The sequence below is a fragment of the Pangasianodon hypophthalmus genome, chromosome 27 (genome assembly GCF_027358585.1).
Source record: "Pangasianodon hypophthalmus isolate fPanHyp1 chromosome 27, fPanHyp1.pri, whole genome shotgun sequence".
Classification (NCBI taxonomy): Eukaryota; Metazoa; Chordata; class Actinopteri; order Siluriformes; family Pangasiidae; genus Pangasianodon; species Pangasianodon hypophthalmus.
Window position 1 is genome coordinate 17,949,745 of NC_069736.1, and position 27,732 is coordinate 17,977,476.

Here is a 27,732-nt window from a genome sequence, read left to right on the forward strand (position 1 = left end):
TTGACAAGGGCCAAATAGTGATGGCTAGACGACTGGGTCAGAGCATCTTTAAAGCAGCAGGTGTTGTGGGGTGTTCCCGGTATGCAGTGGTTAGTACCTACCAAAAGTGGTCCAAGGAAGGACAACCGGTCAACTAGCGACAGGGTCATGGGCACCCAAGGCTCGCTGATGCACGTGGGGAGCGAAGGCTAGTCCGTCTGGTCTGAAGGGAAACTTTGGGTCCTGGCATTCATATGGATGTTATTTTGACACGTACCACCTACCTAAATGTTATTGCAGACCAAGTACACCCCTTCATGGCAACGGTGTTCCCTAATGGGGCAGTGACCTCTTTCAGCAGGATAATGCTCCCTGCCTCACTGCGAAAATTGTTCAGGAACGGTTTGAGGAACATGACAAAGAGTTGACTTGGCCTCCAAATTCTCCACATCTCAATCCGGTCGAGCATCTGTGGGACGTGCTGGACAAACAAGTCCGATCCATGGAGGCCCCACCTCCCAACTTACAGGACTTAAAGGATCTGCTCCTTCTAACATCTTGGTACCAGATACCACACACACCTTCAGAGGACTTGTGGAGTCCATGTCCCGACAGTTCAGAGCTGTTTTGGTGGAACAAGGAGAATCTACAGAATGTTAGGCAGGTGGTTTTTATATTATGGCATATTATTGCACTGCTGGTGCTGTTATTGTTTTTAAAATTGCTGTTTTAACAGCAAGAGAGATGCTGAAATTAAAATAAAAACCCTATATTAAAATCCTGTATTTGTGTTCCTATTTTCTAATAAATGTATGCCATTTCCAGAAAAAAAATTAATAATAATAATAATAATAATAATAATAATGATGTGGCATACAGATATATAGTGTTGGAAATTCCCGACACAACAGAGGTGTGACGTCACCGCGCAGGCTCCTCCCACCACGTGATCGTGTCGTCATCCCAGTTGTTTTTATCGCGGACGCGGAAGTCGGCGTGAGTGGTGCTTTCTGAGGAAGCCGAGACGAAAAGCAGGAAAAATCAAGCGTCTGAAAAAAAGTTCACCTCTTCGTGGGATCCTCTAGAACCAGAGAGCCATCATGCCGAACATGGAACGTATCCTTTTTTCCGGATTTGTGTCGAAAATCCTTCGGGCCTGGGAGGATGTAGGCTGCGTCCCAAACCGCGTAATAAAAGCAGTTAAAGGGGCTTCAGTGTGAGTGAGTACTGGGATGACTGGGTTATTTTGTGGTGCACTGTTTAGTGGTGAAGTGCGCGATTTGGAACACAGCCATAAACCCCCACATTCCGGCGGTGATTTGTTTACTGTCGTTTCTAATTTAAGATGAAATTTTAAACTCTCTTATTTCACTTAATAATGTTACTGAATGACTGTTGGTTTGTTTAGCTTGGTTAAAGAAGAATTATCTTAACATTTACCACACTAGTTTTTTTTTTTTTTTTTTTTAAATATATATATATTATTGTACAGAATATACAGTACAAAAAAAGCACTTCCGGTTTCTAGCAGTATTGATGTTGAGACAGGCGTGTTTCTATGACGTCACGCTCACCTGAGATACAGGTTAGTTCAGTTTTCACCCTCACTTGGCGTAGATATTAGATGACCTGAACCACTGCTGAATGACCAACGCTATATTTTTTAAGGAGATGTTGAAATAAACATGTTATTTCAGTTTTTTTTAAATGGTTATGGCTGTTAATGGTGCGTTCAAGTGTCTCAGGAATTTGTGTTTTCAACCCGGAAACCTGAACACGCAATATAAATAACGTTCAAATGATTAAACATTGTTGCTAGGCAACCATAAGATACAGACGCCAAAAAAAAAACATCAGGAAGATGAAATTTTTCCTCAAATGTGTTGAGAAATTACTAAGAAAAAGGACAATGTGTGTGTGTGTGTGTTCATGTGGAAATCCGTTTGTGAAAGCAGCATACCATTTCAGCACAAACAACTGTAATTACAGTGTAATTTTAGCCATAGTGAGGATTTTCTTACTAATTTACCATCACATCTGAGTGAAATGTTGATATTTCTGATGTTTTTGTGTCATTTCCGCTGTCACTGGGTCTCTACATTGTTCCTACAACTCTAAACAGCTACCTGCTAGCTAGCTAGCTTTATTGTTTGCATCATTTCCAATAACACTACAGTGTTTTATCATCAATATTTTGCCATTGCTTAGAATCATTGTCATGTAAGGAATAAAACGTTCAGTGCCATGCCATTGTAGGAAAATAATCAATGACACGTTGCTATGATGAAGCAGATTTCGTTACTGTTACCACCTCAAATTTGATTTTTTTTTTTTTTTCCTACAGCAGCACGTTCCCAAGATTTTATTCCTCTTATACCACAGTTATTTGGCAACACTAACAATTTTATTTACTTATTAAAGAAAGAAATGTCATAATTTTAGCGTCGTGGAACCTCGTTCCCTCGCCAGCCTCTTTTTTTCTCAAAAAAAAAAAACTTGTTACATGTTACAGAGAAACGGCGAAGTGTAAAGAACTCTGTTGTGAAGATGGCGGAAATGTTAAATAAACGTCTCATTACTTCAAAATAAACTTCACCATTTTGATGATTTTTTTTAATGTGAATCGTCATAACAAGTTGTTACTATAGAAACAATATCGCACAGCGAGTGCGTTAATACAGACCTGCTCTGTTGTATAATGCAATTTTATCCAGCATTTCAAAAGAACAAATTCACGATTTCCAATTAAACATATAAAAATGGTGTAAAAATGTAAAAGTTTTTTTTTTTTCATTTGGCAAACAAAATGCACTTTTTGAACTCGACGTTGTTTCACTTAATGGCGAACAATGCTAGCTGATTGGTTAGCTTCTTAGTCAGTTAGCCAGCTGTGTCTAACAACCAAATGTAATTTAAACTCCAGTGAACATGGTTGTAATAGTCTGAATAACGACTGACAGAATTCTGAGTAGGAACGTTTTAGAAGGTGTTCCTCAAGGTTCTTCACCCAACCTGAGGGTCCTAGTTAGAAAACAAGTGTGCAGATTGGAGCGCAGCCCATATGTATGTGAATGAGTCCATAAACAATGATGTCAGATACGTCCCGCATTTCCTCGTAACGCCCTTAACCTCTGACCACAGAGCATTTGTTTAACCTGAAGTTTGCAGCCAAAGAGTTGCAGCGAAGCTCAAAAAAATGCGACAAGGAAGAGAAAGCGGAGAAGGCCAAAGTGAAGAAGGTGAGTCGAGACACTCACCTGATCGTCATTGTTTAACGCTAGAGCTGCAGAACCACAGGAACCCTACAGGAACCCTGGATCATGTGTTTGTGTGTTGTTGCCCAGGCGATTCAGAAAGGTAACATGGACGTGGCACGGATCCACGCTGAGAACGCCATCAGACAGAAGAACCAATCTGTGAACTTCCTGAGAATGAGCGCCAGGGTGGATGCTGTGGCGGCGAGAGTGCAGACCGCCGTCACCATGAACAAGGTACACAAACTTCTTACAAAGGACAAGGTGGGGAAAAAAACATAAGCTGGAAAATCTGAAAATAATGACCTTTGACCCTTTCACAGGTCACTAAATCCATGGCAGGAGTGGTGAAGGGGATGGACGCGACCCTGAAGAGCATGAACCTGGAGAAGGTGAGGCACGATCTCATTGGTCAGATCTCGCTCTGTGCGTAATCCTGTGGCAACCCTATTGGTCAAATACAGCCCTGATATCGCAGTGTAGATTTCTGCATTCTCATTGGTCAGATTAGAGTTTCGTTGTAAACGTGTCACGTTTTAATACGTCGGATCTCTGTGTCACTTTTTTATTGGTCAGACGCCATTTAAGCTACCATTCTCGTAACAATCGTGTCTCGTTCCTATTGGTCAGTTTCATTGTAGTCCTGATGCGTTTCAATTGGTCGGATCACCATCTCTGATGAATAATGTCGCATTCTCATTGGTCAGAATGTAATTGGTCAGAGCCAAGTCTTAGTCTAATCATGGCACGTTCTCATTGGTCAAATCCTGTAATAATTCTGTTGTATCTTATTGGCTGAATTTCACTCCTAGTGTAATTATGTTTTGTTCTCATTAGTCAGATTTAGTCATGACATCACAGTAAACTTTGAGTTCTCATTGGTCAAATCCTAATCACAGTGTAATGGTGTTGTGTTCTCATTGGTCAGATTTCAGCTCTGATGGACAAATTTGAGCACCAGTTTGAAACCCTGGATGTTCAGACACAACAGATGGAGGACACCATGAGCAGCACAACAACACTTACAACTCCACAGGTAAAACACACACACACACACACACACGCTGAATCGCTACTGTCATGTGGAGCACACACCTGTGGATTGATGTAGAGTGTGCGTGATTTGTAAAAGTTTGTGTTTTGTTATTTCAGAACCAGGTGGACAGTCTGATGCAGGAGATGGCAGATGAAGCTGGGTGAGAAAGTGTACACTACAGACACACACACACACACACACCTCTACCAGTGCAAACTGTAACACTAACTCTGTGTGTGTGTGTGTGTGTGTGTGTTTGTGTGTGTGTGTGTGTGTGTGTGTGTGTGTGTGTAGGTTGGATCTCAACATGGAGCTTCCACAGGGACAGACAGGAACATTGGCCAGCAGCGTGGCATCTACAGAACAGGTAAGAACACGCGCACACACACACACACACACACACACTCACACACACACACACACACACACATACATACATTCAATATGGAAGTGTGTGCATGCACAGAATTTTGTTACACAACAGTATACGCTGATACACACTAACCACTGTCTCTCCTCCTTTGCCCTGTCTCACCCTCCCTCACCCTCTTTTACCCTTCCTTACTCTCTCACCCTCTTTTACCCTTCCTTACTCTCTCACTTTCTTTTACCCTTCCTTACTCTATCTCACCCTCTTTTGCCCTCCCTTTCATTTCATTGTGCTCTCTCTCTCTCTCTCTCTCTCTCTCTCTCTCTCTCTCTCTAGGATGAACTCTCTCAGAGGCTGGCTAAACTCAGAGATCAGGTCTGAGTGGATTGACACAAGTGTGTGTGTGTGTGTGTGTGTGTGTGTGCGCTACATGTGTATAAGGATGGGCAAAGACAGAGAAGTGTGTGTGTGTGTGTGTGTGTGTCAGTCATCATCATCATCATCATGCTCCATGTTTGTGGCTCTCTGATGTCCGGAGGATCTGCTGTTCGGAACGCGTCCTGTACGGATTTCCACGCTCCCTCGTCCGCTCTCCCCGGCTGCAGGTCACTTGCGGCTCCAGGTGGAGGAGTGTGTAATGTTGTGTAGTTTAGTGTTGTGTAGTGTAGCGTGTCTAATACAGAGCTTCATTATGCAGATTACAGCATCCCTTTCAGCTTCAGCGTACTCTGCGTACTCTGAGCTCTCGCCACAAACTTGAAGGATCCTGGATGCTAACTCATTAATAGGCATGTTAGCATTGCTTTTTTTTTTTTTTTTTTTGGGACTGCTCGGAGATCTTAGCGCTAATTTGTTCGATCCTGCTTCTGACAGCTCGCTCTTTCTTTCTGGACACAGAGGCCACCAATAAACCACCTAATCCAAACACTATGATGAAAAAATGTGTATATATTTACTCTCCTCTAGTATTGCTCTGTGTGTAAATTCAGGAACACTTTAACCATCTTGATTTATAACACTGTAATAAATGCTAACAGTGACACTGCGCTTGTAGTTACTAATTAACTTGATTTCAATTCATAGAGGTTAATTTCACTCTAAAAAAAACTCTATCTAAATTCATTTAAAACATAATTCAGAGAGACGAGCGTTTGTTTTTAAGTAATGATCCCATCAAGCGACGTTCGATTTGTCTGTTTCCTTTTAAGGAAATTCCTCAGAGGGGTGTGGCCTGAAATGTAGAAACTAGCAGCCAGGATGTTTGATAACGTTGTGAACAATATGAAAATATCACGATATAATTCTGGGTGGTGAAAGTTTATTTCAGTGTTATGATGAAATTAAACGCTGTTAAGCAGAGATCGTAAACAGAAATGTATAATCAGAACGTAATTTAAATTACAGAACATTGTAACTTTAGCGTAAGTGAGTTATAAACATATAAAGTTTTTTATATATATACAGTGTTATAACTCAAGACCATTGCTAAAGTTATGCTGATTAAATTTTTTAAATTTATGCTGACCTAAATCAACACATAAAATGTTCATCACTAGCCTTGTGGTTGTGCTGGGAAATAATCAGGATTTCCTGCACAGGTAAAGTTAAAGAAGATAAAGAAGCTTTAATGCGTCTATTTATGTTCATTTCTTCATTCGTTTGTTAGCCACATGAAACATGTCTGGGTTTTTTTTTGGGGTTTATTGGGTAAAAGCTGTCTACAGATTAAGAACCGAAATAAATATTTTATAACAGTTATTACCTACCCTTGTGTCCTGTGTGTGTTTGTTGGAAATCAGTTCTGCTGCCAGATTGCAGGAGATCCTGAGCCCAGAACTGAACCTTCAGGGACACCAGATGATGATGATGATGATGATGATGATGATGTAATTCCTAATACGACAATCCCTCAACTCAGCATCACGTTTCAGACCATCACGATCTGCTCACTACTTACTATTTTGTCAAGTGTTAATAAGGAGGAACTTTCCTAATAGACCCCTTTGGTGTAAATGATGCTAAGCAGTGATCTAACCCGTAATGATGGACGTAGTGTATACATGTCTCATAGAAACCCCGAGCGTTTATACTACAGAGAATCTGAAGGCATACAAGTCTCTTGATGCTTCCAACTTTGTGGTTTGCGGGCACGTTGAAGATGTAACATTTTACAATTACAACATCGGAAACAAAGTTAGCTAGCAAAACATGTCCATTGCAGGAAACTCCTCAGTAAGAACATGAGCTAGCTATCTAGTATTAACTAGCTAGTTTCTTGATGTAGATTTTAGTTGAGCTATGTAGGTTTGTTAAGGTGATATAAATTAGGCATGTTAGCTAAATAGCAGGCTAAGCCTGCCGAATTCTTAATTAGTTTACTGATATGATAGTTAGCTACTTAGCTGAGATGAAATGGAGGTCCACTGTCTGACTGCCTGTAACCACAACCGTCTTCTGTCGGCTTGGAAAGGTGTCTGATTTGATAGTATGCAGTAAATTGAAGGTGTTCATGAACACGTCTCCGATTCTGACACCCAACAGCACAATGTGACATTCTGACTTGCTCTTAAAAATCACTCTATCCTCCTGCTAGGAACATTCCTAAAGGGAAACATAACTCTCATTTGCTAACTATGACTTGCACAAGTGGCTAAGTGTTAGCATTCTAAAATATCCTTCCGTTGTCCCTCTGAAGAACCATTACAGGAACTTTCACTCTGACCGACTTGTAGCTATAATCTTTATAACATAGCTATAGACTTTATAATTAACATGTGATCTTCAACTGCATCCAAAATGTACTTTATAATAAAATTCAGAGTCGACATGACAACGTGTTTTTGTCACTGACATGTTGCTGTATTTTTACTTTGGTTATCAGTTTCTGAAATTATACCCACAATGCCATTCGACCTGCTGGTAGCGGTGCTTTGGGATTTAGCCCTCGCTTTACCTCTGCATAAAGCGACCAATGCAGCGGCACTTTAATCTTTTACTCTGTCTGGCCATAATCACGCTCGTCACCTCGTAGATCGCAACAACAGTCAAGTCTCTGTTGTTACTCAGTGTTGTACGCCTGCATTGCATTCTGGGACTTCGAGGCCAGCATTTGCAACAACATCTGCACGACTTCTATGCTGGATTTCTCCTTAATAAGTTGTCACTGGAAAGTGGTGAGTGAAACAACGCACTCTTCCTAAATAAGGAAAGAAAGCAAGAAAGAGAAAAATGTATATGCTTTTCTATCAAGGATTGGAAAAAAGAAAGAATGAAAGAATAGTAGGAAGGAGGAAAGAATGAAAAAAGTGAATATGGCATACACAGAAAAAAAGAAAGAAAACAAGGAATGAAAAAAGAAATCAGAAAGAAAGCAGAAATTAAATAAGGAAGGATAAAGAGAAAAGTAAAACAGTAATATTGCTGTTATATCGCTGTAATATCACTGTTATATCACTGTTATATCGCTGTTGTATAGCTGTTATGTAGCTCTTATATAGCTGTAATATCACTGTTATATCGCTGTTATATCACTGTAATATCGCTGTTATATAATTGTTATATAGCTGTAATATCGCTCTTATATAGCTGTTATATAGCTGTTATATCTCTGTAATATCGCTGTTATATAGCTGTTATATCGCTGTTATGTAGCTCTTATATAGCTGTAATATCACTGTAATATCGCTGTTATATAGCTGTTATATCGCTGTTATGTAGCTCTTATATCGCTGTAATATCGGTATTATGTAGCTCTTATATAGCTGTAATATCACTGTAATATCGCTGTTATATAGCTGTAATATCACTGTAATATCGCTGTTATATAGCTTTAATATCACTGTAATATCGCTGTTATATAGCTGTAATATTGCTGTTATATCATTGTTATATCACTGTTATAACAGCTATATATCACTGTTATATAGCTGTTATCTCACTGTAATATAGCTGTTATATAGCTGTAATATCACTGTTATATCGCTGTTATATAGTTATATAGCTGTAATATCACTGTTATATAGCTGTTATATCACTGTTATATAATTGTTATATAGCTGTTATATCACTGTAATATCACTGTTATATCGCTGTTATATAATTGTTATATAGCTGTAATATCGCTGTTATATAACTGTTATATCACTGTAATATCACTGTTATATAGCTGTAATATCGCTGTTATATAATTGTTATATAGCTGTAATATCGCTGTTATATAATTGTTATATAGCTGTAATATCGCTGTTATATAATTGTTATATAGCTGTAATGTCGCTCCACTGCTTCCTCCTCACGGAGCTCCGGCTCTGAGGCAGCAGAGCGAGCACTCTGATTGGTCCATTGGATTCAGCATCAGGAGAATGAAGAATTATGATTGGTCCACTGGGTTTTGTGTGATGACAGCTGGAAACACTGCAATAAATAAATGCTACCTTTACATCTCTTTCTTTCTTTCTTTCTTTTTTTCTTTCTTTCTTTTTCTCCCCAATCTGTGTTAATGATAATAAAAAAAAAAGACTTTCTTGTCAGTTTCTTCACTTGTTTGAGTGGAAAATATTAATCATTTAATCATGAGGCTCCTCCCCCTCGCTTCATCTCTCTCTCTCTCTCTCTCTCTCTCTCTCTCTCTCTCTCTCTGCATTGAGCGCAGAGCAGATTGTCTTTGCGCTCTGAGCGTTGTTAACACACAGTGTGGATGTTTTCTGGCGGTTGGAATGGAAGTGTGTATCGTAGTGAAGTGTAAAGTTGGTTTGTCTTCTTTAACATCACTGTGTTTCCTGTTTTCCTGAAGAACACACACAGGCACACACACCTGCACCGGCACCAGGTAAGCAGGAGAGTTTCTCTCTCACACACACACACACACACACACACACCATATGTCCTGTTTCACACACATTTCACATTGTTGTATTTACTGTTTGGGTTTATGGATTGTGTCAGTTGTGTGTGTGTGTGTGTGTGTGTGTGTACCACAGGAGTTAAACTTTAATGTTTCAAGTCTCTAACGCAGCTGTAACACTATGAACACTGATTATAGCAAAATAACAATAAAATATAAAAATAAATAAATAAAATAAAAGATCAAAATCAGTGAAACAGGTTCATAAGCGGAGCTTCATCATCAGCGCTGACTTGGTGTGTGTTGGTGTGAGTCGGTTGTCAGCAGTGACAGTTCCTCCTGAGAACACAGTGTGTGTGTGTGTGTGTGTGTGTCTGTGTGTGTGTGTGTGTGTGTGTGTCTCCTGGGATGTTTCTGTGTGCAGTGTGTGCTGTCTGGAGTTCCCTTAATGACGAGCCAATTAGGAAAACATTGTTCAACACTCGACTAAACACTGCATCATCCATCCATCCATCCATCTAGTAAAACATGACTGTATCTGACCTCTATCTATCTATCTATCTATCTATCTATGTATTTAATAAAACATGACTGTATCTGACCATTCAGCCATCGTGTAAAACATCATCTTATCCGTCCATCCATCCAACCATCCATCCATCCATCCATCCATCTCCTAAAACATCATCTTATCTGTTCATCCATCCATCTATCCATCCATCTAGTAAAACATCATCTTATCTGTTCATCCATCCTTCCATCTATCTAGTAAAACATCACCTTAGCTGTCCATTTAACCATCCATCCATCCATCCATCCATCTATCTAGTAAAACATAATTGTATCTGATCATTCAGCCATCCATCCATCTTGTAAAACATCATCTTATTTTTCCATCCATCCATCCATCTATCTTGTAAAACATCATCTTATCTTTCCATCCACCCATCCATCCATCTTGTAAAACATCATCTTATCTTTCTATCCATCCATCCATCCATCTATCTTGTAAAACATCATCTTATCTTTCCATCCATCCATCCATCTTGTAAAACATCATCTTATCTTTCCATCCATCCATCCATCCATCCATCTATCTTGTAAAACATCATCTTATCTTTCCATCCACCCATCCATCCATCTTGTAAAACATCATCTTATCTTTCTATCCATCCATCCATCTATCTTGTAAAACATCATCTTATCTTTCCATCCATCCATCCATCTTGTAAAACATCATCTTATCTTTCCATCCATCCATCCATCTATCTTGTAAAACATCATCTTATCTTTCCATCCATCCATCCATCCATCCATCTATCTTGTAAAACATCATCTTATCTTTCCATCCATCCATCTATCCATCCACCCATCTATCTAGTAAAACATCACCTTGTCACAGATTTGAATGAAACAAAACAGGAGACTAGTGATGGGAATTTCGTCTCTTTTCAGTGAGTCGCATTATTTAACTCGGCTCACCAATAAGAGTCGACTCGTTTCGGCGATGTTATTAATCCTTGTGTTCTTCTTCACTATGGCTTAAATCTTCAAATCCGAGTCAGATTCAGTGAATCGGTGTCCTGTAAGACCTGTATCCAGGACTGGGTTTGATGGCCAGGGGGAAGAAACTGGTCTTGTGTCTGGTTGTTTGGACGCTCAGTGATTTGTCTGTCAGATGGAAGAAGTTTAAATCTGACTCGGGAAGAGTACATCATGTCCTGATGAGTGTGTGATGGATGTGCAGAGGACAGACTCAACAGCAGATGTGTAGAACTGAAATAACAGCTTCTGAGGAAGATTGTACTTCTGTAATTGTCACAGGAAGTACATCCTCTGATGTGCCTCTTACAAGATTCGCACAAAAACTACACGTCACACCTTCACACGTGCCAACAGCTCAGAGCTTTCAGTCTGAAAGAACGAGTAAAGGCACTGCTCACATCTCCCAAAGGAAGGAAGGAAGAAAGGAAGGAAGAAAGAAAGATAAAACAATGGTTCATATGCAAGTCTGCTCTCAATGTTCACTTAAATGTGCCTTGTCTTTCTTTACTTCTTTCCCTTTTTCTTTCTTCCCTTCTTTCTTACACTGAAAGAAAGAAAGCTCTTGGATTAAAGCAGTAAAACAAAAAGCATCAACTTGTTGACAGTAATCATTTAAAAATATCTGTTACATCATATAAAACCTTTTTTTCAGTTGAGAAAAACAAATAAAGCCTGCAACAAGGTTTTTTGTGTTCTTACTTTCTTGCCTTTTCTTTATTTCTTTTAATGAAAAAATTAAACCTTGGATCAAAGGAAAAATTTCATCAACTTGTTCCAGGTCATTTTTTTGTAAAATATAATTTTTTTTTCTTTTATTGGTAAAAAATTTTGTAAGAATTTACAGCATACAGTATAAAAACGATTTGATTAAATAAACTATTTTTTTATATTTTACATTTTCTTCAGTGTTTTTTCTTTCCTTCTTTCATTCAGTGAAAAAAGTTAAACAAGTTAAACTGCAACAAGTTGACATTTTTTAGTCTGATCCCACGTTAATTTTTTCAGTGTTTTTCTTTATTTCACTGAAAAAAATGAAACCTTGGCTCAAAGTAAAAAAAAAATTGCATCAACATTTTGCCGAAAATATATTTTAAAAATATTTTACAACATATAAAACCTTACTATAAATAAATAAATAAATAAATAGGTTTTTACGTGTTTCTTCTTTCAGTGAAAAAAATTAAACCTTCAATCAAAAGTAACAGAAAAAAATCATCAACTTGCTCTAGTTCTCAGCTGAAAAAAATGCTACAACATATAAACTTAATGTTTTTCCAGTTGAGAAAAACTAAAAAATGTACCCAGAGCAAGTTGGGCTTTTTTTTAGTTTGATACTATTTCTTTCTTTCTTTCTTTCTTTCTTTCTTTCAGTGACACAGAATGGATTTGTTTTCAGTGTATTTTTTTTTCCTTTGCCTGTGCATCATGTGCTTCACCTGTCCTCTGCTTATTCATCCATCCATCTCTCCATCCAGAGCTGGTCATTGTGGAAAACAGGTGTGTGTGTGTGTGTGTGTGTGTGTGTGTGTGTGTGTGTGTGTATATATATATATATATTGAGGTTATCACTACAGCCACTGCAGCCCCAGGGAGCAGATTGTTGTTGTACTGAGCAGCGAATTCCCTCAACACACACAGCACCTTATCTAACCCTCTGTGTGTGTGTGTGTGTGTGTGTGTGTGTGTGTGTGTGTGCAGGATGACAGGTCAGGCTGCAGTAGAGCGCTCTGTGTCCTCTCACCGTCTCTCTGTGAGGAGCAAACTGGAGGATGAACCTGAACGAGCTGAAAGTGCCATCAGCAGGTCCGAACATCTCACAGCTTCATTACACTCCTTTTATTTATTCGTTTGTTTTGTTTTGTGTCTTTCTTTCACTTCTTTCATTTTGCTGTTTGTTTCTTTCTTTATTTTTGTTTTTATTCATTTAATTATTTGGTCATTTTTATTTTTCCTTCCACTCTTCAATTTGTCTTTCTTTCTTTCTTTCTTTCTTTCTTTCTTTCTTTTTCTTCCAACCATTTCATTCTCTATATATTATTTTCTTTTAGTCTTTGCATTTATCTCAATTCAATTTTCTCTCTCTCTCTCTCTCTCTCTCTCTCTCTCTCTCTCTCTCTGCAGGACTGATGGAGATGATGACACATGTTCAGAGCTGCAGCGTGTCGCTGCTCTCGATCTCCCAAGTGCAGAAATGCTCGAGGCCTTCAGAGGGAGGAGACCGCTGTCCAGGTACGTGCGCACACACACACACGCACACATGCACACACACACACTCACACACACACACACACAAATGAAAGCCTGTAGATTTCTTAAACTTGCCTCTCTCCCTCTCTCTCTCTCTCTCTCTCTCACTGTCACACTCTCTCTCTCTCTCTCTCTCTCTCTCTCTCTCTCACTGTCACACTCTCTCTCTCTCTCTCTCAGGTTGGTGAATCTGGTGGTGTCTCTGAGAGAATGGGCTCATAAGAGTCTGGTCGAGGAGGAACAGCGGCCTGACTCTTTTCTTGAGCGATTCCGTGGGCCCCAGGCTGCAAACGACCAATCGGCTGCCCCCGCAGAAGCCCCCAAGAAAACCTTCAAGTACACACACACACACACACACACACACACACACACACACACAGTGTGCACTAGAAATGTACCTTCCATTTGAGCATCATTCAAACAGACCATCAATACCATTTCATATCTTTAAGCCACGCCCCCTTGCTGACTGTTCGTCTCTCTGAGAGTTTGTTCATTTGCCCATGTTTACATATATCACATGTGTGTGTGTGTGTGTGTGTGTGTGTGTGTGTGTGTAGGGAGAGGTGGGAGGGCTTCGTCGTGTCCCAGTCTGATGATGTTTATTATTATTGGCTGTTCTTCATCGCCTTGGCTTCACTCTATAATTGGATCATGCTGGTTGCCAGGTAACAACTTTTTATCCATTAATTATTAAAGATAATATTTCTGACTAATTGAGAAAATCGGTTATTTAATATATGTTTACTAATATATAATTAAACAGTATTAACTATGACATCACTTACAGATTGAATAATGAATAAAATATCATTTATTATTAAATACTCTAGACCAGCGCTGCTGAATTCTGGATTCTGATTGGTCAGAAGGTGTTGATTGATTTTCTATAAAGAAATGTAGCCGCAAATCACAGGTTTATATTATATATTAATGCACTCGTTCTGATACGTTATCGTTTCTATAGTAACAGCTCATTCACAGGGACGCCGTACAGCGGGCACGCCACATCATAATAACAATAATAATAATAATAATAATAATAATAATAATAATAATAATAAAAATTTTAAAAAAACTTGATATGGTGACGTTTTCTGTGAGGAGACGTTGATGTAACATTTATGGAAGGAGTCTCCAGTGTCAGAGGTAAAGCTGTAACTTTAAATTTTCCGAGATCTTCAGGACACAGGAGTTTACGCTTTGTGGTAAAATGACACGCTGCATTTTATATAATTGTTTACTTCATTAATTATACTGATATTAAGTTCAGTAAGTATCTTCCCTCATTGTTTATATAGAAATAAACTACATTATATAGCTAATATATTTTTATTAACCACTTTTTATAACATTGTTGCTGTTAGAGTGTGATATGGAGTGTGAGAAGCTGTTTTCTAAGAGAATGAGTGAATCTGTGTGTGTGTGTGTGTGTGTGTGTGTGTGTGTGTGAAAGCTGTACTAGCGTGACTAATAGGAGAGATGATTCTGATGCGCTTTTTGGCTCTACTGATGGACGCAGACAGACGCGTCCTTAGAGAGACAAACAATCTGCCTTTCATTTTAACCAAAATATAACACTAAAAATAATCCCAGGAGACTTTCTGTAATTCCTTTTTTTTTTTTTTTTATTTGATCTGCAATTCGTAACATTAGCAAATTATTAAAAAATAAATTAATGAAAATGCAGCTCTGGCTGAAAAATGTCAGGTTTTGTGGGAGATTGACTGATTGATTCATCGATTGATTGATTGATTGATTGACTGATTGGGTTGGGTTTAAAAAACATTTTTCCCCAAATTTATCACAGTAAAAATGTATAAGAATTTACATTAAAAAAAAATCAAAGTTTCTATCTAGTAAATGTGGTATTATAAAAACCCTTAAATTTCACTAAAGCTAAAAAGCTTGCTTTAACTTGCTGAACTCTGTAGCTAGTAGCAAGGTAGAGTGATTTCAGACATTTGTGGAACACTTATCAAAACTCAAACTTTTAAAATACTTTTTATTTTCTTTCTCTATAGAGCATGTTTTGATGAACTACAAATTGAGAACTTCTTCCTGTGGGTGGGGCTTGATTACGTCTGCGACTTCATTTACATACTGGACACCTGCATGCGATTGAGGACAGGTACAAGACAATTTGACTATTTGCCTTTATTTTCTTATCGTCAAAGCATTTCTATATTTCTTTAAATTATTCCAGATGTGAAACAGAAGGTTAACAGCAGTAAAATAATGTGGGATATAATAAAAATTAGCATCGTGTAGCATTTTCTCTCGAGTGGCGCAACAGAAAAGCCTTTGTCCTATCATCTGGAGATCATGAGTTTGAATCTCGGCGATGCAACAGCGATTCGTGGCCGGGCGTCCAAGAGAACAACATTGGCTGTACTGTATGGGTGTATCATAGCGACACTGGCCAATCGTGGGCATCTGTGAGCTCATACATGTGGAAGGGGGCAGATAGCACTTTCCTCAAAGTATGGTATGCTGCAGCATGAACAGCAGTTCGAAAATATGGCGTTGGTTGGCTTCACGTGTCTCGGAGGAAACACATGTTAGCCTTCACCCTCCCTGGTCAGTAGCTTGTCCTATGATAGGGGAGAGCTGATTGGTGGGGGGGAAATTGGCCAAGACCAAATCATGGAGAAAATCTGGGGAAAACAATTACCATCTTTTTTCCTCCACAGGATACCTTGAGCAAGGTCTGCTGGTGAAAGACTTGGCCAAGTTGAGAGACAGCTACATTCACACTCTGCAGTTTAAACTGGACATTCTGTCCATCCTGCCCACAGAGCTGCTCTTCTTCATCACGGGGTACATACCCCAACTTCGCTTCAACCGCCTGCTCCGCTTCTCGCGCATGTTTGAGTTCTTCGACCGCACCGAGACGCGCACCAACTACCCCAACGCCTTCCGCATTTGCAACCTCGTCCTCTACATCCTGGTCATCATCCACTGGAACGCGTGCATCTATTACGCCATTTCCAAGGCCCTGGGGCTCAGCTCGGATACGTGGGTGTATTCCGGCGTGAACAAAACACTAGCATTCTGCTATGTGTACTGCTTCTACTGGTCCACGCTAACACTAACCACCATTGGCGAAATGCCCCCTCCAGTGAAGGATGAGGAGTATGTCTTTGTAGTTTTTGACTTCCTGGTAGGCGTGCTGATCTTCGCCACCATTGTCGGTAACGTGGGTTCCATGATCGCCAACATGAATGCTACGAGGGCTGAGTTCCAGGCACGCATCGATGCCATCAAGCACTACATGCACTTCCGCAAGGTCAACCGCACCCTCGAGACGCGCGTCATCAAGTGGTTCGACTACCTCTGGACCAACAAGAAAGCCGTGGACGAACAGGAGGTGCTGAAGAACCTTCCGGATAAGCTGAGGGCCGAAATCGCTATCAATGTCCACCTGGACACACTGAAGAAAGTCCGTCTTTTTCAGGACTGTGAAGCTGGACTACTGGTGGAGCTGGTTCTGAAACTGCGTCCTCAAGTGTACAGTCCTGGGGACTACATCTGCAGGAAGGGTGATATTGGGAAGGAGATGTACATCATCAAGGAGGGGCAGCTAGCTGTGGTGGCAGATGATGGTGTCACACAATTTGCCTTGCTAACCGCCGGCGGTTGTTTTGGCGAAATTAGCATCCTAAACATTCAAGGTAGCAAGATGGGCAACCGGCGCACGGCTAACATACGTAGCATCGGCTACTCTGACCTCTTCTGCCTCTCAAAGGACGACCTAATGGAGGCTGTGACAGAATATCCAGACGCTCAGAAGGTTCTGGAAGAGCGTGGAAGGGAAATCCTTAGAAAGCAGGGCCTCCTGGATGAGAGCGTAGCAGCTGGAGGGCTAGGCGTCATAGACACAGAGGAGAGAGTGGAGCGCTTGGATGCATCTCTGGATATCCTGCAGACACGCTTCGCTCGCTTATTAGGAGAATTCACGAGCACGCAGCGTCGTCTCAAACAACGCATCACAGCGCTCGAGAGGCAGCTGTGTCACACTGGACTCGGGCTGCTCTCGGACAATGAAGCGGAAGGAGAACACGTCGGTGTTCCTCCACATACACATACACAGGCAGACATACACACACAACCTGAAACACACACACAGACTTCAGCTGAACCGAACTCTGAAGAGGAAAAGTAAATCAGATGTAAAACTGCTTCGATACATATTAGCTCAATATTTTACTTTTTACCCTTTGTATGTACTGTATGTTTGTATATATGTGTGTCTGACTAAGAAATTAATTTTTTTAAATCAAATGTGTGTAGCAGCTGAAATCCTGCGATATGTTGAAGCACGTACATGCTCTGTGCCCGTGTAACAAGTGTATGGCTGACACCATACTGGAAGTGTTCTAAGATGAACTAGCTAGGCTTGTGCCTCAATCTCAAACCATTTATTAGGTGAACAAGCAAGGTGTATATATTCATAATAAAGAACTTGTGAATGACAAACAGCCTGGATCTGATTTATCTGATTAAGAGAATTTGAATGGAATTACAAGGGTCTTAGCTAATGTGTTTTTGTTATGCAGGATGAAACTAATGATCTGTTGGTTTAATGTTGTTAAAACTGTGCTAAAAGCTACATGGTAAAGAGAGCAACACTAACAACGTTAAGGCTACATTCATGGTTGATGTCACATCTTCTGCTAATTGTAAAAAACAAGAAATTACTATTAGTTCTCCTAAACAATTTAGTTTTTGTTAAGAAGCCTTTGTCTTATTTCCAACCAACAGACCAAAAACAGCTGCATAGCATGATCTAACATGATCTCCTTGGATTATAGTTTGTGATGCACTCTCATCAACTTCCAACAGTTCTACAAGTTCTTGTGGTAATGTAGTTATCTCACACACACTTAGATGTGGTAAATGTTAGAGCAGGGGTTGTCAACTGCCAGACCGTGGTCCAGATGCGGACCCTGCAAAGTATTAAGGCCAAAACTGTGTGACATCTGACCATCACACCCATATTTACCCATTTATTCCTCTTTGCTATTATAATAAGCTCCACTTTTCTGGGAAGCTTTCCACTAGATGTTGGAGCGTGGCTGTGGGGATTTGTGTTCATTCAGCTACAAGAGCATTAGTGAGATCAGGCGCTGATGTTGGGATGTTGAGGAGGTCTGGGGTGCAGTCGGTGTTCCAGTTCATCCCAAAGGTGTTCAGTGGGGTTGAGGTCAGGGCTCTGTGCAGGACACTCGAGTTCTTCCACTCCAACCTTCACACACCATGTCTTCATGGAGCTCGCTTTGTGCACAGGGGCATTGTCATGCTGGAACAGGTTTGGGCCTCTTAGCTCCAGGGAAGGGAAACTGTAACACTACAGCACACAGCTTGCTCATTAGGAATAAAAATCATACATTTAAAATGTATATCTTGAATTTATCTGTTTCTGTAAAGCTGCTTTGTGACAATGTCCAATATTAAAAGCACTATACAAATAAAACTGAATTGAATGGATACAGTAGTCTAAATTATAAATGTACTATGTAAAAATAATAATAAACTGTAAATATTGTAAGCAGTCAGAAAGTGAAATACTGTAGGTGACATATTGCACATACAGTACAAGGTCAGAGTCTGATATCAGTGTATCTGATATGATGTCTGATCTGTTCAGGGTCTGTGGTGCTAGTGAAAATCGCTAACGTGAAACACCACTGTGAAACAAAACAGTTTTTTTTTTATTTGAAGAATAAATTAAATTGTTAAAGTATTAAAAGCTAACTGTTGTCACTACTCAGTTATGTTACTTTTTTTATGTGGAAGTTTGTAAGTGGGGAATTTTATTCAGATGGACAGGCACATATTTGGCTCGAGTTTTCCTTCCAGCTAGCAACATTGCTACCTAGCAACAAGCATAACTTCAGCATTTGTCACTTCCTTTCATGTAAAACGGTTACATTTTGGGTTTATGGACCTCTAATGTGTGAACTATGCCGTCTATATTTGATTTATACTTGACATTTGTGATAATATTTTTAGATTAGTGAGAACTTGAATCATTTTTAATGTATTAGAGTATTAGCAGGAAATGACGACAAGACGTCGAGATCTGGTCGCCATTTTAATGCGCCGCGCGCAAATTAGAGCCGGCAAGATGGCGCAGTGTGTGTGAAGTTTCCTAGCAGGATTGCTTGCTGTGTTTGTATCGCAGTTGGATTAAACCGGATGATGATTGCAGTTGTGTTAGGTTTGAAAGCGCAGTGGACGGTGTAAGCGTGCCTCAGACGCAGCGCAGGATGTCCGCAGAGGTGCTCAGGTAAGACGAGGTGTTTAGAGGCGAAAACAAACTGGCTAACGTTAGCTAAACTGGCTAACTAGCTAACCAAAATGAACGGGGTTTCTATGGAGAGGGGAGCTAGCACGCTAGCTAGCTATCCAGCTAGCCGCTAGGCTAAGCTAATAAACAGATAGATAAACAAGGCGACATTAGAAGAATGCAAAGCAGCAAATCTTGTTTATTATTTTTATTGTTTGTATTGTAGGTTTAGTTAATATTACACATAATTATATTAAGCAAACAAGGTGATAGCTAACGTTAGCTTACTAGCTAACACGAAGACCTTTATAGACAAAGAATATTTTCCACAGACAGGTTAGCATTAGCCTGTTAGCTAGCTGGGTAAATATGGGCTGAAACTCAAAGTGCTGATTTATTTATTTATTTTTTTATACATCTCATATAGTGCATCTATGGAGGGAATTTAGATCTGTTTGGAATTCCCCTTATTAATTAATTTATTTAATTTGTTAATTTAATTAGTTTGTAAAAAGAATTTAGGAGGCAGAATTATAAATATATAAATATTTTCATATATCTGTAAAAAATCAACAGTATAATTAAGATACATTTTTGACATCAAACATATTTTGTTAAATAATATTTCAATAACTAAAAGACCTTTTGGATGTTTTATTTGCTAATAAAATTAAAAATTTTCCAGAAAAATGACACACTTTCACCTGAAATCACCAGAACAGGATGCGAAGTTTTCTTTTACTGTTAAATAAAATGTTCTTAAAGCGTCCCTGTCGTTAAAATCGCCGTTTCGTCGCTGTCCCTCGTTGTTACGGACGTTAATGCGATGGCGTATCTTTCGAAAATATCTTTTAAAAAGTTTTGGAAATGTTCTCATTTTAATTTTATTGTTCACAGAAGATTTTTCATGACTCATCCTGTACCAGTCATGCATTTGTCCAATTAAATGATTTCTAGACTGTGTATGTCCCGCCCCCTGGGGGTGTGTCTTTCTCCATGGTAACGAACTCAAGTCTAAATTGGTTGAAAACTTTGTGACAAAACGTTATATAAAATAAACAACAAAGGATATGTTTTTTTTTTCTTTTTCTTTTATAGACAACAGAAGCAGGTGATCTACGTATCTTTGGAAAATATTTCGTTATTTATGATTCGTAATGATTCATGAATATGCATGATATGCTAATTAGCCAACGCCCTTCAGTCACAGCTAGCTGGATTAGTGAACAGCGGAACTTTCGCTCTACAAAGAAACGAAACTGCTTCTCGTAGAACAAACAGCAACGATGAACCGGACCCGTGTCTTTCGTGCCTTTATGACCAATCAGTAACGAGCGGTGCTGCTAGCTCCGCCCACAAGCAGGGATCAACGCTCATAACTTGAAATTTCCGACCTCTGACTGTGAAAAATCACAGAAAGAGCTTCCTTAACATGGAATTTCTACTCAGAAAGTCGAGACAGTTTCCTCGAACCCGACGTCGTGTCATCACGGCCGCTCGTACGGTCAAGCGTGAATAAAACGTTGTCGTATTTGCTTTAGATCAATCAACATCGACACGTTGGCCGGTTAAATTTATGACGCTGACTGTACGGTTCACCGTTTTAAGAAAATAAATACATCCCTAATGATAGCTAGCTAGCTTTTCATTGAGACGTTAATGTTCGCTCTATATTTGTAGTTTGAAAATGACGCAAGTCCGAGTTCAGACTTCAATGTTAATTTACGAGTGAAGGGGAACGCTGGAACTTTTGGACTCTTATTATTTCTGGTGTTGAGCGTAAACCCGTTTGACCCTAACGTACGTCACGTCCGTTTGTTTTGTAAGATACGTTGGTGAAGAAGGTCATTTGGAGTTGATTAGGCTGTTAGTTTTTGAGTTAGAGCATCATTTTACTCCTCTCTGATCGTGGACTTGCAGAAGGCTCTGTGTATCGCCGTGTCTGAACCTCCTGGCAGAGGCAACCAGGTCTCTGAGCTGGGAGAGCTGCGTACCTTCAGCCAACGATTCTGTATATTAAATGTTTTATTACGGCTGGATGTAATATCGACGTTGTGATAATTATTAACTTTAAGGATCTTTGAGGATACGTTTAAAAATTTATTTATTTATTTATTTATTTATTTATTTTAATTTCTTTTTAAATTACGGTTGAAAGTTACAAACTGACTGGAAGCAGGTGATCTGACAATTTTTTAAAAATCCAATGTTTAAGAATATAAAATGTGAAATTTATTTTACTGATTTAGGTGTTTCCTTTTTTTTCCAGTATTAAATATTTTTTAAAAGTTGTATAAACAAAATTTTAAAACTTAAATCTAAATAATAAATGGATGCTTTCAGACGTTAAATGAAGCGTTGTGCATCGCTACTGTACCGCTGGAAAATTGTTTGCATGCGTAAATGTCGTGAGGCGCGCGCCGTGTCGTGAAAACGTCGTAGAGAATCGTAATTACGATATTTTTGTCGTATCGCTCGAGCCCTAGCTCTCGACTGTTATTTCTGTTATTCCCCAACCTGTAGAGAAGGTGATTCGACTCTGACTGTTGTATAAACTGCTTATATAAACTTCTTTTGTTTCTGCTATCTATCTATCTATCTATCTAAGGATTTTTTTGCGCTTGGTTGCACTGAATCCTGATCCTTAAGACTAAAGTCCAGTGTGTTTGGATCATCAGAGCGTCGTGTTCTGCTGTAATGTTGATACTTCAAGCTGTTTATTGTTGTTGTTTATTGTTGTTGTTGTTGTTGTTCCAGGCCCGAACCCGTGCCCGGGGGCAGCAGCAGGAGGAGCGGCGGAGGTAAACTGGGACTCCTGATCAATAAGCTGCACACGTTTCTGGCGGTTTCTGCGGAGCAGGGCAGTGAACACAGCTTACAGGGGCACTGGAGCGGTGAGCGCTTTACACCTTTAACACCTTTAACAAGCACCGTCGCGGTTTCATAAACACCAGAATGTCGAGGAAGAAGCTAGAAATGAAACGACGAAGCGTAGTCGCGTCCTGTAACAATCGAAAATGAAAGAGGTTCGACTCGAGTCAGAAAGTCGAAACCGTGGAAAAATGAGTCATTATCGATATTTATATCACATTTAAAGAGAGAGATGCAAACTTCTGAGCTGATTTTATTCTTTTTTTCTCTATGAGCATCTGAACATATGTGGTTTTGACTGTTTTGTTGTTGCTTCTCTGCTGTCACGCTGTAAACAAATTAACGGAGATTAAGATCTAAAGTGTTTATCGGGATGATAATAAACACTGGATTTTATTGCTCGTTCTTTGTCCCAGGTGCGATGGCCAAAGAGTTTATTGAGCAGCAGCAAGCAGTAGCGCGAGCCGCCGAAGAGGTAAACCTCCAAACTTCATACGTAAATAAACAAATTAATAAATCAATAAATAAATCAATCAACAGCAGTGATTTATCTTTAAATCCAGATATTAGATTAAATTATATATTAGGTCCATGATGTTACTGTGTAATTATTATTTTTTTGCCTTTTAATTCTTGAATCTTTTACCCACAGTAAAACATTTTATCATTAAATGATTAAAATCTGTCATTAGGTTTCAGTTTAGATTATTTACTTATAAATAAGCACTTTTTTTATTTATTTTTTTAAGATTGAACCCAGTGAATTCATGTGAGCAGTCCAACAGGATGATGATGATGATGATGATGATTTTAATAACAGTGGGTTGTGATTTTTACGGAAACTCTGACTCGCCTGTGTGGGAAACAACACGGATTAAGGATTATAAGCTAATATTCAGTAATTTAGTCGAAATGATTAGAGAATATGTTGGAATATTGAGAACTCAAGATAACGACTTTAAAATAGATTCTAAATTGACGTCGTAACTCGTGTTTTTAAGATATTTTAAGATGGTTTTTGTGGTTCAGGGCTTCCGTATGTTTTGCACCACTGTGACAAACTCAAAATAAATAAATAAAAACATGGACGCCACTCGGAGAGCTTTAAATGTTCTGGATTAACTTTCCATCTGTATGGTGTGTGTTGACTCGACAACTTCGGTGTGTGTGTGTGTGTGTGTTTTAGTGCATGCAGCCCAACATCTCCTCAGAGGCGAAGACCTCCGCAGCTCGTTCCAGAAGGTCAGTCCTGTTCCAGCGTTATTTATAAACGAATGATCGGCAATACACTGCGATATACACGTACACTAAACACGCTTTTCCATTCGTGTCGAATCCAGGAAGCCGCTGGTGGTGACGAAGCACAGCGGCCTGAACGAGTCGGACGCGTCCTCCGAGAGCGGAACCGAAGACGTGTTGTCCGTCAACTCCAGTGAACCGGACACCACCTGCCTGCCTAAAGGTGTGTACTCCAGCACCTTGCCAAAGTCAGCAGATTTAACTGAAACATCTCCCTGTTTGTTTGTATTGAGGGGCGGAGCCAAGCACTGGCTCCAGAGAGTTGAGGGGGCGGGGCTGAAACAAATTTGTTTGATAAAATTTTTGCGTGTAAATTGCATGTAAACGCTTCAGGTTAGATGCCCAAATATGAGTCATGTTAGAGATTTTTTTTTTTTTAAACAGAACTAGCTCTGAATTAGAGATTAATAAAGTGATGGTGTTCAAGTTTGATAAATTTAATCCCTAAATATTGCAGAAAGTGGAATATAATGAGGAAATATATAGCAATGCTCATGATGATTTTGGGATTTGATGGGAGCTGTAGTTATTTCTCTCTCTCTCTCTCTCTCTCTTGCTCTCTGTCGCAGGTACGGTGTTTGTGTTGCCGGAGCCGGTGGCCAACGAAGTCCGTGACGAGTTCAGAGGTCCAGAATTTCGCAGCAAACGAGTGAAACAGAACAAAGATTTCTCAGACAAGCGGAGAGGTGAGACGAGAGAAAACAGATGATGACGCTGATTGTGTCAGGTGTCCCCTCAGGTGTCCCCTCAGGTGTCCCCTCAGGTGTCCCCTCAGGTGTCCCCTCAGGTGTCCCCTCAGGTGTCCCCTCAGGTGTCTGAGTGTCTGTTAACACTGGTTTGTGCTCTGTGTACTCAGGCCGATCTTCACCAATGTAAAAAAAAAAAAAAAAAACCTTGTCTATGTCACTGGACATAAGAATTATCTCTCAAATGTGATTGCGTTTTTGTTTTTATTCAGCATGTAAAATTTTTGTTGCATGTTTAATTAGTTGAAGCATCGTTTACGTATATAATAATCACAGGGTCAACAGTCTTCCACAGTCGACTGCTGTATGTTTCAGATTTGAAATTTTGTATTTTGTTATTTTAATTAATGATTAAAAAAATAAAAATGTAAAACATACAGCAATCATCTGGTGAAGATTGTGATATCTGCTGTTTTCTGTAAATGATCCTGTTCACTCGTAGTGTCAAATTAATGCACTGTAAATTCTCAGCGAGGTCTAATGAGCGATCGGGTCTGTGACTGTCGGCAGATTAGATCAGATTACAGGGTTTAATTGGGTTCTGTGCACTCGGTGAACTCTGCAGTGTGTGTGCGTGTGTGTGCGTGTGTGTGCGTGTGTGTGTGTGTTTAGGAGGCTCTGACATCGAGCGAGTGAACTGCACGGCCTGCGGTCAGCAGGTGAATCATTTCCAGAGAGACTCGGTCTACCAGCACCCTGCACTCAAAGTGCTCATCTGCAAGGTGTGTGTGTGTGTGTGCGTGCGCGTGGGTGGTTGGGCGTGTGTGTGTGTGTGTGTGTGTGTGTGTGTGTGTGTGTGTGTGTGTGTGTGTGTGTGTGTGTGTGTGTGTGTGTGAGAAAGAGAGACATAGCAGTATAAGAGATTGTCTTTACCGTGATGTGAGTTGTACAGACACTGAGACTGCAGTTGAGTGTGTGTGTTGTAGAATATCTTAAAACACTGTGTTTTTAAAGAAGTTTGTTTGTTTGTTTGTTTGTTTTTTTGTTTGTTTGTTTGTTTTTGCACCCAGTCCTGTTTTAAGTACTACATGAGTGATGACATCAGCAAAGACGCAGAGGGGATGGACGAGCAGTGCAGGTGGGAACTGATCGAATATACACATGCAGCGTTTTATTTGAAGCCCAAAGTGCTATAGGGATAAAATAAAGACGTAGGATTTGCTTACGCGGTGTTTAAGTGAGTAACGTGAATGTGCTGTGCTGTGATTGGCCGTTGTCGCAGGTGGTGTGCGGAAGGAGGCAGTCTGATTGGCTGTGACTACTGCAGCAATGCTTTCTGCAAGAAGTGCGTGCTGCGGAACCTCGGGCGGCGGGAACTGTCGGCCATCTTGGAGGAGGAGCGAAAGTGGTACTGTTACGTGTGCAGCCCGGAGCCGCTCATGGACCTGGTGCTGGCCTGCGACTCGGTGCTCCAGAACCTGGAGAAGATCTGGGCTCGCAAACGGGCCGGCGTAGGGGGCGGGGCCCGCGGGAAGCAGAGGGGCGGGCGCGGCGGGGCGGGGACGGGGTTTCCGCTCAGCTCGGCGCCCTCAAGGGGTCTGTGTGAGCGCATGCAGCGCGTGGTGGACATGACCACGTCGCTGAACCGCTCGTTCGTGGAGTTCATGCAGAGCGAGAGGGACGAGGAGGCGAGCGAGGAGGAGGACGTGGACCGAGCGAGGAGACTGATGATGTTCCGCACCATCCTGCAGGACCTGCGCCAGGCACACACCGCCCTGCAGGTAACGGGAATATCGCTTGCTTTGGAATTTTCCGGTTGCGACCTCACTGATGTGCATTTAAGCCTCGATTACGTTATTGCAGATGATTCACTAAGAAACAGTGACGTCCCCTGAGCTGATGGCTGATTATATACAATTTTACAGGAAGCGCTGGATCGGGAGTTGTACGGGGGCAAGCGGGAGCCTCAGAGACAGCGTGCGAAACCTCGGCAGCGGAAACCCCGGGCTCCGAGAGGCTCGGGCGTCACTAAGGAACTGGTGGTGAAGCTGACACCCGTCCCGTTAGAGACTTCTGTCAATCCTGACACTAATGCTGACGCTAGCTCCGCCGGAGTCACCGCTCTAGATATGGCGGAGGTAAATAAACAAATGAAGGAGGAGGTAAAACAGGAAAAGGCGGAGAAGACGGAAAGAAGGGCTGACAGAAAGGAGGGAAAAGAGGAGGTGAAGGAGGAAGAGAAGTGTGAGGGGAAAGGAGATGGTGCGATGGAGGAGGAAAACACTGACGATGAAGACGAAGAAGATGAAGGCGACGAGCTGGAGATGGCGGAGGAGAACAAGCGCTCTCCTCGCGTCAAGACGACGCCACGGCGACGGCGCTCGGACGCCACCCACGCCGGCCTAGAGGAGGACTCGGACTCGGACGAAGTGCCCGCCGTGCTGCTGCAGACCGCCACCGCCGCCATGGCCACCAGCGAGGAGGAGGGAGGGGTCGACAGCGATGGGGGCGGGGCCGACACAAACCAGGAAGTCAGAAAGCAGTGCCTCTTTGGTCTGGTCAAAACCACGCCCCCTTGCCAAGATCGAACTTCACGCAAACGGAAACTTAAAGAGAGGTCGTCGTCTTCATCCTCCTCTTCCTCTTCCTCCTCTTCAGTTGCAGAAGTCGTGGATCCTGGGTCGAAGGTCAGGAGGACTGTAGGTCTTCCCAACAAGGTTGCCAAGACGACGATGGATAGCGAGAGTTCGTCGAGCGATCAGGAAATGGACAGCAGTGACTCGGACGAGTTGGACCAGAAGATTAAACCGCTGAGTGACGTCGCGCTGATGGGATCCGGAACGTTCCAGCAGTCCTCTGGTACAGTGATGATGCATACACACCTCACGCTTCCGTCATTAGCGTCAAGAGAGACTGTTAAAGACTTACATTTTATTTCATTCACTCTAATATTTGGTGTTTGAAAGCATTTAAATGTTAACGAGTGTCTGATATTAATGTCTCACTTTTTCTCTCATTTTTCTGTCTCACTTTGTCTTTGTTCACTCTTTCACTTTGCCTCTCTCTCTCTCTCTCTCTCTCTCTCTCTCTCTCTCTGTCTCTCTGTCTCTCTCTCTCTGTGTGTGTGTGTGTGTGTGTGTGTGTGTGTGTGTAGGTGATGAGGTGGACGTGTGCCCCGCCCCGGTCGTGTTGGATGAGGATGATGTGGAGAATAGGTACGGTTTGGATTCGGAGTGCGCAGGCCGAAGCTCTCCGTCTCAGTCTGAACCTCTGAACCCCATCAAACCCCCCGACACACACGCCGCCGCCG

General features: G+C 40.9%; 3 protein-coding genes across 3 annotated transcripts in view; all 3 read left to right on the forward strand.

Annotated features, from left to right (window-relative positions):
* Positions 1 to 935: 935 nt before the first annotated feature.
* Positions 936 to 6,404, forward strand: chmp1b (charged multivesicular body protein 1B). Its single transcript, XM_026910413.3, has 8 exons — positions 936 to 1,095; positions 3,121 to 3,218; positions 3,324 to 3,470; positions 3,557 to 3,625; positions 4,162 to 4,269; positions 4,386 to 4,429; positions 4,564 to 4,636; positions 4,976 to 6,404. The coding sequence occupies exons 1-8, from the start codon at positions 1,080 to 1,082 to the stop codon at positions 5,018 to 5,020; spliced, it is 600 nt and encodes a 199-aa protein (XP_026766214.1). The 5' UTR covers positions 936 to 1,079; the 3' UTR covers positions 5,021 to 6,404.
* Positions 6,405 to 9,308: 2,904 nt separating this feature from the next.
* Positions 9,309 to 17,710, forward strand: cnga2b (cyclic nucleotide gated channel subunit alpha 2b). The gene is made up of 7 exons (XM_026910377.3): positions 9,309 to 9,467; positions 12,726 to 12,830; positions 13,149 to 13,256; positions 13,455 to 13,610; positions 13,835 to 13,942; positions 15,299 to 15,405; positions 15,968 to 17,710. The coding sequence occupies exons 2-7, from the start codon at positions 12,727 to 12,729 to the stop codon at positions 17,437 to 17,439; spliced, it is 2,055 nt and encodes a 684-aa protein (XP_026766178.2). The 5' UTR covers positions 9,309 to 9,467; position 12,726; the 3' UTR covers positions 17,440 to 17,710.
* A 1,655-nt stretch (positions 17,711 to 19,365) lies between these two features.
* LOC113524235 (transcriptional regulator ATRX) overlaps positions 19,366 to 27,732 on the forward strand; it is a 30,130-nt gene continuing 21,763 nt past the window's right edge. The window contains exons 1-11 of the mRNA XM_053230503.1: positions 19,366 to 19,566; positions 22,324 to 22,460; positions 22,854 to 22,912; positions 23,624 to 23,679; positions 23,778 to 23,899; positions 24,306 to 24,422; positions 25,095 to 25,204; positions 25,493 to 25,560; positions 25,705 to 26,203; positions 26,348 to 27,281; positions 27,577 to 27,637. Coding sequence (XP_053086478.1) covers positions 19,547 to 19,566; positions 22,324 to 22,460; positions 22,854 to 22,912; positions 23,624 to 23,679; positions 23,778 to 23,899; positions 24,306 to 24,422; positions 25,095 to 25,204; positions 25,493 to 25,560; positions 25,705 to 26,203; positions 26,348 to 27,281; positions 27,577 to 27,637 — 2,183 coding nt within the window. The 5' untranslated portion in view covers positions 19,366 to 19,546. The remainder of the gene's footprint in view (positions 19,567 to 22,323; positions 22,461 to 22,853; positions 22,913 to 23,623; positions 23,680 to 23,777; positions 23,900 to 24,305; positions 24,423 to 25,094; positions 25,205 to 25,492; positions 25,561 to 25,704; positions 26,204 to 26,347; positions 27,282 to 27,576; positions 27,638 to 27,732) is intronic.